Below are 12,956 nucleotides of genomic sequence, written 5' to 3'. Positions count from 1 at the left end.
AGGATGATACTTCCAAGGAAGTGACAATGCATCCACTGCTTCCGCTTGAGGATCCCTGGATCTGGACAGATACCTGGGAAATTTCTTGTTTAGATGAGAGGCCATCAGATCTATTTCTGGAAGTCCCCACATTTGGACAATCTGAAGAAATACCTCTGGGTGAAGAGACCATTCGCCCGGATGCAACGTTTGGCGACTGAGATAATTCGCTTCCCAATTGTCTATACCTGGGATATGAACCGCAGAAATTAGAGAGGAGCTGGATTCCGCCCAAACCAGAATTCGAGATACTTCTTTCATAGCCAAAGGGCTGTGAATCCCTCCTTGATGATTGATGTATGCCACAGATGTGACATTGTCTGTCTGAAAACAAATGAACGATTCTCTCTTTAGAAGAGGCCAAGACTGAAGAGCTCTGAAAATTGCACGGAGTTCCAAAATATTGATCGGTAATCTCACCTCCTGAGATTCCCAAACCCCTTGTGCCGTCAGAGACCCCCACACAGCTCCCCAACCTGTAAGACTTGCATCTGTTGAGATTACAGTCCAGGTCGGAAGAACAAAAGAAGCCCCCTGAACTAAACGATGGTGATCTGTCCACCACATCAGAGAGTGTCGTACAATCGGTTTTAAAGATATTAATTGAGATATCTTTGTGTAATCCCTGCACCACTGGTTCAGCATACAGAGCTGAAGAGGTCACATGTGAAAACGAGCAAAGGGGATCGCGTCCGATGCAGCAGTCAGACCTAGAATTTCCATGCATAAGGCTACCGAAGGGAATGATTGTGACTGAAGGTTTCGACAAGCTGATATCAATTTTAGACGTCTCTTGTCTGTCAAAGATAGAGTCATGGACACTGAATCTATCTGGAAACCCAAAAAGGTTACCCTTGTCTGAGGAATCAATGAACTTTTTAGTAATTTGATCCTCCAACCATGATCTTGAAGAAACACCACAAGTCGATTCGTATGAGATTCTGCTAAATGTGAAGACTGAGCAAGTACCAAGATATCGTCCAAATAAGGAAATACCACAATACCCTGTTCTCTGATTACAGACAGAAGGGCACCGAGAACCTTTGTAAAAATTCTTGGAGCTGTTGCTAGGCCAAACGGCAGAGCCACAAACTGGTAATGCTTGTCTAGGAACGAGAATCTCAGAAACTGATAGTGATCTGGATGAATCGGAATATGCAGATATGCATCCTGTAAATCTATTGTAGACATATAATGCCCTTGCTGAACAAAAGGCAGGATAGTCCTTACAGTTACCATTTTGAATGTTGGTATCCTTACATAACGATTCAATATTTTTAGATCCAGAACTGGTCTGAAGGAATTCTCCTTCTTTGGTACAATGAAGAGATTTGAATAAAACCCCAGCCCCTGTTCCAGAACTGGAACTGGCATAATTACTCCAGCCAACTCTAGATCTGAAACACATTTCAGAAATGCTTGAGCCTTCGCTGGATTTACTGGGACACAGGAAAGAAAAAATCTCTTTGCAGGAGGCCTTATCTTGAAGCCAATTCTGTACCCTTCTGAAACAATATTCTGAATCCAAAGATTGTGAACGGAATTGATCCAAATTCCTTTGAAAAAACGTAATCTGCCCCCTACCAGCTGAGCTGGAATGAGGGCCGCACCTTCATGTGGACTTAGGAGCTGGCTTTGATTTTCTAAAAGGCTTGGATTTATTCCAGACTGGAGATGGTTTCCAAACTGATACCGCTCCTGAGGATGAAGGATCAGGCTTTTGTTCCTTGTTGTGACGAAAGGAACGAAAACGATTATTAGACCTAAATTTACCTTTAGATTTTTTATCCTGTGGTAAAAAAGTTCCTTTCCCTCCAGTAACAGTTGAGATAATAGAATCCAACTGAGAACCAAATAATTTATTACCCTGGAAAGAAAGGGAAAGCAGAGTAGACTTAGAAGACATATCAGCATTCCAAGTTTTAAGCCATAAAGCTCTTCTAGCTAAAATAGCTAGAGACATATACCTGACAACTCTAATGATATCAAAGATGGCATCACAAATAAAATTATTAGCATGTTGAAGAAGAAGAATAATGCTATGAGAATTATGATCTGTTACTTGTTGCGCTAAAGCTTCCAACCAAAAAGTTGAAGCTGCAGCAACATCCGCCAAAGATATAGCAGGTCTAAGAAGATTACCTGAACACAAGTAAGCTTTTCTTAGAAAGGATTCCATTTTCCTATCTAAAGGATCCTTAAAGGAAGTACCATCTGCCGTAGGAATGGTAGTACGCTTATAGCAAGAGTAGAGACAGCCCCATCAACCTTAGGGATTTTGTCCCAAAATTCTAATCTGTCAGATGGCACAGGATATAATTGCTTAAAACGTTTAAAAGGAGTAAATGAATTACCCAAATTATTCCATTCCCTGGAAATTACTTCAGAAATAGCACCAGGAACAGGAAAAACTTCTGGAATAACTACAGGAGATTTAAAAACCTTATCTAAATGTTTAGATTTAGTATCAAGAGGACCAGAATCCTCAATTTCTAATGCAATTAGGACTTCTTTAAGTAAAGAACGAATAAATTCCATTTTAAATAAATATGAAGATTTATCAGCATCAACCTCTGAGACAGAATCCTCTGAACCAGAAGAGCCATTATCAGAATGATGATGTTCATTTAAAAATTCATCTGAAAAATTAGAAGTTTTAAAAGACTTTTTACGTTTACTAGAAGGAGGAATAACAGACAGCCTTCTTAATGGATTTAGAAACAAAATCTCTTATGTTATCAGGAACACTCTGAGTATTAGATGTTGATGGAACAGCAACAGGTAATGTAACTTTACTAAAGGAAATATTATCTGCATTAACAAGTTTGTCATTACATTCAATACAAACAGCTGGAGGAACAGCTACCAAAGGTTTACAGCAGATACACTTAGCTTTGGTAGCTCCAGCACCAGGCAGCGATTTTCCAGAAGTATCTTCTGACTCAGCTTCAACATGGGACATCTTGCAATATGTAATAGAAAAAACATATAAAGCAAAATTGATCAAATTCCTTAAATGACAGTTTCAGGAATGGGAAAAAATGCCAGTGAACAAGCTTCTAGCAACCAGAAGCAATAAAAAATGACTTAAATAATGTGGAGACAAAAGTGACGCCCATATTTTTTTAGCGCCAAATAAGACGCCCACATTATTTGGCGCCTAAATGCTTTTGGCGCCAAAAATGACGCCTCATCCGGAACGCCGACATTTTTGGCGCAAAAGAACGTCAAAAAATGACGCAACTTCCGGCGACATGTACGACGCTGGAAACTGAAAAAAAAAAATTTGCGCCAAAAAAGTCAGCGCCAAGAATGACGCAATAAAATGAAGCATTTTCAGCCCCCCGCGAGCCTAACAGCCCACAGTGAAAAGTCAAATTTTAAGGTAAGAAAAAAATTGATTTATTCAAATGCATTATCCCAAATATGAAACTGACTGTCTGAAAATAAGGAATGTTGAACATCCTGAGTCAAGGCAAATAAATGTTTGAATACATATATTTAGAACTTTATAAAAAAGTGCCCAACCATAGCTTAGAGTGTCACAGAAAATAAGACTTACTTACCCCAGGACACTCATCTACATGTTGTAGAAAGCCAAACCAGTACTGAAACGAAAATCAGCAGAGGTAATGGTATATATATATATATAAGAGTATATCGTCGATCTGAAAAGGGAGGTAAGAGATGAATCTCTACGACCGATAACAGAGAACCTATGAAATAGACCCCGTAGAAGGAGATCATTGAATTCAAATAGGCAATACTGACCTCACATCCCTCTGACATTCACTGCACGCTGAGAGGAAAACCGGGCTCCAACCTGCTGTGGAGCGCATATCAACGTAGAACCTAGCACAAACTTACTTCACCACCTCCATAGGAGGCAAAGATTGTAAAACTGATTTGTGGGTGTGGTGAGGGGTGTATTTGTAGGCATTTTGAGGTTTGGGAAACTTTGCCCCTCCTGGTAGGAATGTATATCCCATACGTCACTAGCTCATGGACTCTTGCTAATTACATGAAAGAAATAGGCATAAGGTATAGTTCTAGGCCGTGTAAACCACAACCGAAAAAATAAGCCAATATGTGCCACATAGGCATGTGTCTCGGCCGCAGAACTCCTATGCACATACACAAGCAGCTTAAATCACATAAGAAACATGATAAACAAAAAGCCCTTCCCCGTTCACTAATCCATCCTAAGGAGCAATTAACCCATGATTCCCAGATCGGAGCAGAAGGTGCCTCAGTGAGGCTCATACTTAACTGTCATAATAAATCACATTACAGATAACGGAATAAAATGAAACGATCTTACCGAAATCTACGCCGTGGAACAGGAATACGGCCCTTCAAGTGTGACGAATAGTAGCATCGCCTCCGTCACGGACTTGAGAGAAGACAGCATGTAGCGAAATGAAATTAGGCAATGCCAAGTGCTGAAACGGAGCTGTGAATACGAGTCGGGATGGTGTCGCATGGGAAGATCCTACTGCATCCCCGGACTCTCACTTTCGCCCAGGCCCTCCACGAGAGACTGACAGGACTACTTAAAACTCCCGTTCCATGTCGAAGGGTAGCACCCTCCATAAGAGACATATGAAAAAGAAATACAAGTAAAATTTTAAAAGAAAACTTCTGACATCTCTGCCAACCTCCTGGAACCAAAGGCAAAGAATGACTGGGGGATAGGGGAAGAGGGAGGAGTATATTCCCACTAGTAATTGACGTCGTGGAGACTCCATACATTGGGAAAGAAAAACGTTCTGCAGTGTGCTGCCTGAGGAGCTTAGTGTGGCAAACGCTTCAAACAAATAAAGGAACTTTCAGCATAAAGTATTTCATGACTGAAAGTCCCCTTTATTTGTTCCACTGGTAAATCCTAGTGTTTCACAAACACTAGGATTAACCTTCACATTAACCGATGTACTAAAATCAACAATTTATTAGAAATGGTTTACATGTGTTGAGAAATCTCTTACCTGCTCTATCTGCTTTAAGTGTGTCCCATACATTGCAATTAAAATCATCATAGCCAGCTAAGAGGAGGCGACCACTTTTGGAGAAAGCTACGGATGTGATGCCACAGATTATATTATCATGGGAATAAATCATCAATTCTTGGTCAGCACGAAGGTCAAACAGCCTGCAAGTGGCATCATCTGAGCCAGTGGCAAAAGCATTGCCATTGGGGAAGAACTGTAACAAAAATACAAAATGAAAGAAAAGAACATTTTAATCCTTTCGAAACCTGTGTTATGGGTGTGAAGTTTTGAAAAACTTTGATTTTTGTTTAACACAAGACTTTACTTTTGCTGGTCAATGTGTAACTTTCACAGATTTAACTCCTGCTGTAGACAATTTTTAAATCACTTTAAAGGGTCAGTAAAACACAGGATTTTATATATAAAATGCTTAGTTATATGTAATTAAAAACAACTTAGCAATATTTTTTTTTTATCTATTTTGTCCCCTTTTCATGCAATTTAGCTCTGAAAATTTAGCAATTTCTAATTCCCAGAACGTAAACTGCACCCTTCTGACTTACCAAGGCTAACTACTTAATATCAGTCCCTAATTGGCTTTGTCAGATAACTGCCAAACAATGCACTCTATACTAACATTAAAAAGGGACATTGTACACTAGATTTTTCTTTGCATAAATTTTTTGTAGATGATCCATTGTAAAAACAGCACAAAGTATCAGATGTAGACCCATGTCTACAGACTCCTGATTGCTTCTGTTTGTGTAATGAGTCTTCATATGCAGGAGAGGGTCTGCTCTTCCTGCTTTCTCAGCCCCTTTCAGTGCGTGTCCCAGCCTATCCTCATCAACAGTGCTAAACTTGGAGCTTCTAAGTTTTTTTTTTTTTTAAGGGATTTTTAGACCAGTATTTGTGTATATTCTTTATAGTAGTGTCTATTACATGCAGTTATATAAAAACTAGTGTATACTGCCCCTTTAACACTAACAATAAATACCTTGAGATATATAGAATGTTTAATTATGCATGGTAATATATTTGCAATATAATTTATTTTTCACCTTTGTATGTACATTACCTCTGAAAATTGCGAGCTTTATAAATCTCATTTTTAGACTTGGCTGAAACTAAACGCATTTAGTGTCGTTAAAAGGGACATAAAACCCCAATATTTTCCTTCATGATACAGATAGAGCATGTGATTTGTATTTATTATCTAATTTGTTTTGTTCTCTAGATATCCTTTGCTGAAAAACAGAATTTATGTTTACCTGATAAATTACTTTCTCCAACGGTGTGTCCGGTCCACGGCGTCATCCTTACTTGTGGGATATTCTCCTCCCCAACAGGAAATGGCAAAGAGCCCAGCAAAGCTTGTCACATGATCCCTCCTAGGCTCCGCCTTCCCCAGTCATTCGACCGACGTAAAGGAGGAATATTTGCATAGGAGAAATCATATGATACAGTGGTGACTGTAGTTAAAGAAAATAAATTATCAGACCTGATTAAAAAACCAGGGCGGGCCGTGGACCGGACACACCGTTGGAGAAAGTAATTTATCAGGTAAACAAATTCTGTTTTCTCCAACATAGGTGTGTCCGGTCCACGGCGTCATCCTTACTTGTGGGAACCAATACCAAAGCTTTAGGACACGGATGAAGGGAGGGAGCAAATCAGGTCACCTAGATGGAAGGCACCACGGCTTGCAAAACCTCTCTCCCAAAAATAGCCTCAGAAGAAGCAAAAGTATCAAATTTGTAAAATTTAGTAAAAGTGTGCAGTGAAGACCAAGTCGCTGCCTTACATATCTGATCAACAGAAGCCTCGTTCTTGAAGGCCCATGTGGAAGCCACAGCCCTAGTGGAATGAGCTGTGATTCTTTCAGGAGGCTGCCGTCCGGCAGTCTCGTAAGCCAATCTGATGATGCTTTTAATCCAAAAAGAGAGAGAGGTAGAAGTTGCTTTTTGACCTCTCCTTTTACCAGAATAAACAACAAACAAAGAAGATGTTTGTCTAAAATCCTTTGTAGCATCTAAATAGAATTTTAGAGCACGAACTACATCCAAATTGTGCAACAAACGTTCCTTCTTTGAAACTGGATTCGGACACAAAGAAGGTACTACTATCTCCTGGTTAATGTTTTTGTTAGAAACAACTTTCGGAAGAAAACCAGGTTTAGTACGTAAAACCACCTTATCTGCATGGAACACCAGATAAGGGGGAGAACACTGCAGAGCAGATAATTCTGAAACTCTTCTAGCAGAAGAAATTGCAACCAGAAACAAAACCTTCCAAGAAAATAACTTAATATCAACGGAATGTAAGGGTTCAAACGGAACCCCCTGAAGAACTGAAAGAACTAAATTGAGACTCCAAGGAGGAGTCAAAGGTTTGTAAACAGGCTTGATTCTAAACAGAGCCTGAACAAAGGCTTGAACATCTGGCACAGCTGCCAGCTTTTTGTGAAGTAACACAGACAAGGCAGAAATCTGTCCCTTCAAAGAACTTGCAGATAATCCTTTCTCCAAACCTTCTTGAAGAAAGGATAGAATCTTAGGAATTTTTACCTTGTCCCAAGGGAATCCTTTAGATTCACACCAACAGATATATTTTTTCCATATTTTGTGGTAGATTTTTCTAGTTACAGGCTTTCTGGCCTGAACAAGAGTATCAATGACAGAATCTGAGAACCCTCGCTTTGATAAGATCAAGCGTTCAATCTCCAAGCAGTCAGTTGGAGTGAGACCAGATTCGGATGTTCGAACGGACCTTGAACAAGAAGGTCTCGTCTCAAAGGTAGCTTCCATGGTGGAGCCGATGACATATTCACCAGGTCTGCATACCAAGTCCTGCGTGGTCACGCAGGAGCTATCAAGATCACCGATGCCCTCTCCTGATTGATCCTGGCTACCAGCCTGGGGATGAGAGGAAACGGCGGGAATACATAAGCTAGTTTGAAGGTCCAAGGTGCTACTAGTGCATCTACTAGAGTCGCCTTGGGATCCCTGGATCTGGACCCGTAGCAAGGAACCTTGAAGTTCTGACGAGAGGCCATCAGATCCATGTCTGGAATGCCCCACAATTGAGTAATTTGGGCAAAGATTTCCGGATGGAGTTCCCACTCCCCCGGATGAAATGTCTGACGACTCAGAAAATCTGCTTCCCAATTTTCCACTCCTGGGATGTGGATTGCAGACAAGTGGCAGGAGTGAGTCTCCGCCCATTGGATGATTTTGGTCACTTCTTCCATCGCCAGGGAACTCCTTGTTCCCCCCTGATGGTTGATGTACGCAACAGTCGTCATGTTGTCTGACTGAAACCGTATGAACTTGGCCTTTGCTAGCTGAGGCCAAGCCTTGAGAGCATTGAATATTGCTCTCAGTTCCAGAATATTTATCGGGAGAAGAGATTCTTCCCGAGACCAAAGACCCTGAGCTTTCAGGGGTCCCCAGACCGCGCCCCAGCCCACCAGACTGGCGTCGGTCGTGACAATGACCCACTCTGGTCTGCAGAAGCTCATCCCCTGTGACAGGTTGTCCAGGGACAGCCACCAACGGAGTGAATCTCTGGTCCTCTGATCTACTTGTATCGTCGGAGACAAGTCTGTATAGTCCCCATTCCACTGACTGAGCATGCACAGTTGTAATGGTCTTAGATGAATTCGCGCAAAAGGAACTATGTCCATTGCCGCTACCATCAAACCTATTACTTCCATGCACTGCGCTATGGAAGGAAGAGGAACAGAATGAAGTATTTGACAAGAGTTTAGAAGTTTTGATTTTCTGGCCTCTGTCAGAAAAATCCTCATTTCTAAGGAGTCTATTATTGTTCCCAAGAAGGGAACCCTTGTTGACGGAGATAGCGAACTTTTTTCTACGTTCACTTTCCACCCGTGAGATCTGAGAAAGGCCAGGACAATGTCCGTGTGAGCCTTTGCTTGTGGAAGGGACGACGCTTGAATCAGAATGTCGTCCAAGTAAGGTACTACTGCAATGCCCCTTGGTCTTAGCACCGCTAGAAGGGACCCTAGTACCTTTGTGAAAATTCTTGGAGCAGTGGCTAATCCGAACGGAAGTGCCACAAACTGGTAATGCTTGTCCAGGAATGCGAACCTTAGGAACCGATGATGTTCCTTGTGGATAGGAATATGTAGATACGCATCCTTTAAATCCACCGTGGTCATGAATTGACCTTCCTGGATGGAAGGAAGAATTGTTCGAATGGTTTCCATTTTGAACGATGGAACCTTGAGAAACTTGTTTAGGATCTTGAGATCTAAGATTGGTCTGAATGTTCCCTCTTTTTTGGGAACTACGAACAGATTGGAGTAGAACCCCATCCCTTGTTCTCCTAATGGAACAGGATGAATCACTCCCATTTTTAACAGGTCTTCTACACAATGTAAGAATGCCTGTTTTTTTATGTGGTCTGAAGACAATTGAGACCTGTGGAACCTCCCCCTTGGGGGAAGCCCCTTGAATTCCAGAAGATAACCTTGGGAGACTATTTCTACTGCCCAAGGATCCAGAACATCTCTTGCCCAAGCCTGAGCGAAGAGAGAGAGTCTGCCCCCCACCAGATCCGGTCCCGGATCGGGGGCCAACATCTCATGCTGTCTTGGTAGCAGTGGCAGGTTTCTTGGCCTGCTTTCCTTTGTTCCAGCCTTGCATTGGCCTCCAGGCTGGCTTGGCTTGAGAAGTATTACCCTCTTGCTTAGAGGACGTAGCACTTGGGGCTGGTCCGTTTCTGCGAAAGGGACGAAAATTAGGTTTATTTTTGGCTTTGAAAGACCTATCCTGAGGAAGGGCGTGGCCCTTGCCCCCAGTGATATCAGAGATAATCTCTTTCAAGTCAGGGCCAAACAGCGTTTTCCCCTTGAAAGGAATGTTAAGCAATTTGTTCTTGGAAGACGCATCCGCTGACCAAGATTTTAGCCAAAGCGCTCTGCGCGCCACAATAGCAAAACCAGAATTTTTCGCCGCTAACCTAGCCAATTGCAAAGTGGCGTCTAGGGTGAAAGAATTAGCCAATTTGAGAGCATGAATTCTGTCCATAATCTCCTCATAAGAAGAAGAATTATTATTGAGCGCCTTTTCTAGTTCATCGAACCAGAAACACGCTGCTGTAGTGACAGGAACAATGCATGAAATTGGTTGTAGAAGGTAACCTTGCTGAACAAACATCTTTTTAAGCAAACCTAATTTTTTATCCATAGGATCTTTGAAAGCACAACTATCTTCTATGGGTATAGTGGTGCGTTTGTTTAGAGTAGAAACCGCCCCCTCGACCTTGGGGACTGTCTGCCATAAGTCCTTTCTGGGGTCGACCATAGGAAACAATTTTTTAAATATGGGGGGAGGGACGAAAGGTATACCGGGCCTTTCCCATTCTTTATTTACAATGTCCGCCACCGCTTGGGTATAGGAAAAGCTTCGGGGGGCCCCGGGACCTCTAGGAACTTGTCCATTTTACATAATTTCTCTGGAATGACCAAATTCTCACAATCATCCAGAGTAGATAACACCTCCTTAAGCAGAGCGCGGAGATGTTCCAATTTAAATTTAAATGTAATCACATCAGGTTCAGCTTGTTGAGAAATTTTCCCTGAATCTGAAATTTCTCCCTCAGACAAAACCTCCCTGGCCCCCTCAGACTGGTGTAGGGGCACTTCAGAACCAATATCATCAGCGTCCTCATGCTCTTCAGTATTTTCTAAAACAGAGCAGTCGCGCTTTCGCTGATAAGTGGGCATTTTGGCTAAAATGTTTTTGATAGAATTATCCATTACAGCCGTTAATTGTTGCATAGTAAGGAGTATTGGCGCACTAGATGTACTAGGGGCCTCCTGTGTGGGCAAGACTGGCGTAGACGAAGGAGGGGATGATGCAGTACCATGCTTACTCCCCTCACTTGAGGAATCATCTTGGGCATCATTTTCTCTAAATTTTGTGTCACATAAATCACATCTATTTAAATGAGAAGGAACCTTGGCTTCCCCACATACAGAACACAGTCTATCTGGTAGTTCAGACATGTTAAACAGGCATAAACTTGATAAAGTACAAAAAACGTTTTAAAATAAAACCGTTACTGTCACTTTAAATTTTAAACTGAACACACTTTATTACTGCAAATGTGAAAAAGTATGAAGGAATTGTTCAAAATTCACCAAAACTTTAACCCTTAAAATAACGGAACCGGAGCCGTTTTTATATTTAACCCCTTTACAGTCCCTGGTATCTGCTTTGCTGAGACCCAACCAAGCCCAAAGGGGAATACGATACCAAATGACGCCTTCAGAAAGTCTTTTCTATGTATCAGAGCTCCTCACACATGCATCTGCATGTCATGCTTCCCAAAAACAAGTGCGCAATAGAGGCGCGAAAATGAGACTCTGCCTATGATTAGGGAAAGCCCCTAGAGAATAAGGTGTCCAATACAGTGCCTGCCGGTTATTTTACATAGTTCCCAAGATTAAAATAATTCCTCAAGGCTATGGGGTATAAAATATGCTTATATATAAATCGTTTTAGCCCAGAAAATGTCTACAGTCTTAAAAGCCCTTGTGAAGCCCTTTTTTTCTTTATGTAATAAAAAATGGCTTACCGGATCCCATAGGGAAAATGACAGCTTCCAGCATTACATCGTCTTGTTAGAAATGTGTCATACCTCAAGCAGCAAAAGTCTGCTCACTGTTTCCCCCAACTGAAGTTAATTCCTCTCAACAGTCCTGTGTGGAAACAGCCATCGATTTTAGTAACGGTTGCTAAAATCATTTTCCTCTTACAAACAGAAATCTTCATCTCTTTTCTGTTTCAGAGTAAATAGTACATACCAGCACTATTTTAAAATAAACTCTTGATTGAATAATAAAAAACATAATTTATGCTTACCTGATAAATTCCTTTCTTCTGTTGTGTGATCAGTCCACGGGTCATCATTACTTCTGGGATATAACTCCTCCCCAACAGGAAATGCAAGAGGATTCACCCAGCAGAGCTGCATATAGCTCCTCCCCCCTACGTCACTCCCAGTCATTCGACCAAGAATCAACGAGAAAGGAGAAACCAAGGGTGAAGTGGTGACTGGAGTATAATTTAAAAGATATTTACCTGCCTTAAAACAGGGCGGGCCGTGGACTGATCACACAACAGAAGAAAGGAATTTATCAGGTAAGCATAAATTATGTTTTCTTCTGTTATGTGTGATCAGTCCACGGGTCATCATTACTTCTGGGATACCAATACCAAAGCAAAAGTACACGGATGACGGGAGGGATAGGCAGGCTCATTATACAGAAGGAACCACTGCCTGAAGAACCTCTCTCCCAAAAATAGCCTCCGAAGAAGCAAAAGTGTCAAATTTGTAAAATTTGGAAAAAGTATGAAGCGAAGACCAAGTTGCAGCCTTGCAAATCTGTTCAACAGAGGCCTCATTCTTAAAGGCCCAAGTGGAAGCCACAGCTCTAGTAGAATGAGCTGTAATTCTTTCAGGAGGCTGCTGTCCAGCAGTCTCATAGGCTAAACGAATTATGCTACGAAGCCAGAAGGAGAGAGAGGTAGCCGAAGCCTTATGACCTCTCCTCTGACCAGAGTACACGACAAACAGGGAAGACGTTTGTCGAAAATCCTTAGTTGCCTGCAAGTAGAACTTGAGGGCACGAACTACATCCAGATTGTGTAGAAGACGTTCCTTCTTTGAAGAAGGATTTGGACACAAGGATGGAACAACAATCTCTTGATTGATATTCCTGTTAGTGACTACCTTAGGTAAGAACCCAGGTTTAGTACGCAGAACTACCTTGTCTGAGTGAAAAATCAGATAAGGAGAATCACAATGTAAGGCTGATAACTCAGAGACTCTTCGAGCCGAGGAAATAGCCATTAAAAACAGAACTTTCCAAGATAACAATTTTATATCAATGGAGCT

The 12,956-nt window shown here is 41.6% G+C and overlaps 1 protein-coding gene across 1 annotated transcript in view; it reads right to left on the bottom strand.

Moving 5' to 3' along the window:
* Positions 1-12,956, bottom strand: part of GNB1 (G protein subunit beta 1) — a gene marked incomplete in the record, with an annotated part of 238,044 nt that overhangs the window by 17,984 nt on the left and 207,104 nt on the right. The window contains 1 exon segment of the mRNA XM_053690362.1: positions 5,025-5,241. Within this exon segment, the coding sequence (XP_053546337.1) occupies positions 5,025-5,241 (217 nt within the window).

This window comes from Bombina bombina, chromosome 8 (assembly GCF_027579735.1).
Source record: "Bombina bombina isolate aBomBom1 chromosome 8, aBomBom1.pri, whole genome shotgun sequence".
NCBI classification, from domain to species: domain Eukaryota; kingdom Metazoa; phylum Chordata; class Amphibia; order Anura; family Bombinatoridae; genus Bombina; species Bombina bombina.
The sequence above is the reverse complement of the archived record's forward strand: the minus strand, read 5'-3'. Positions and strand labels throughout refer to the sequence as shown.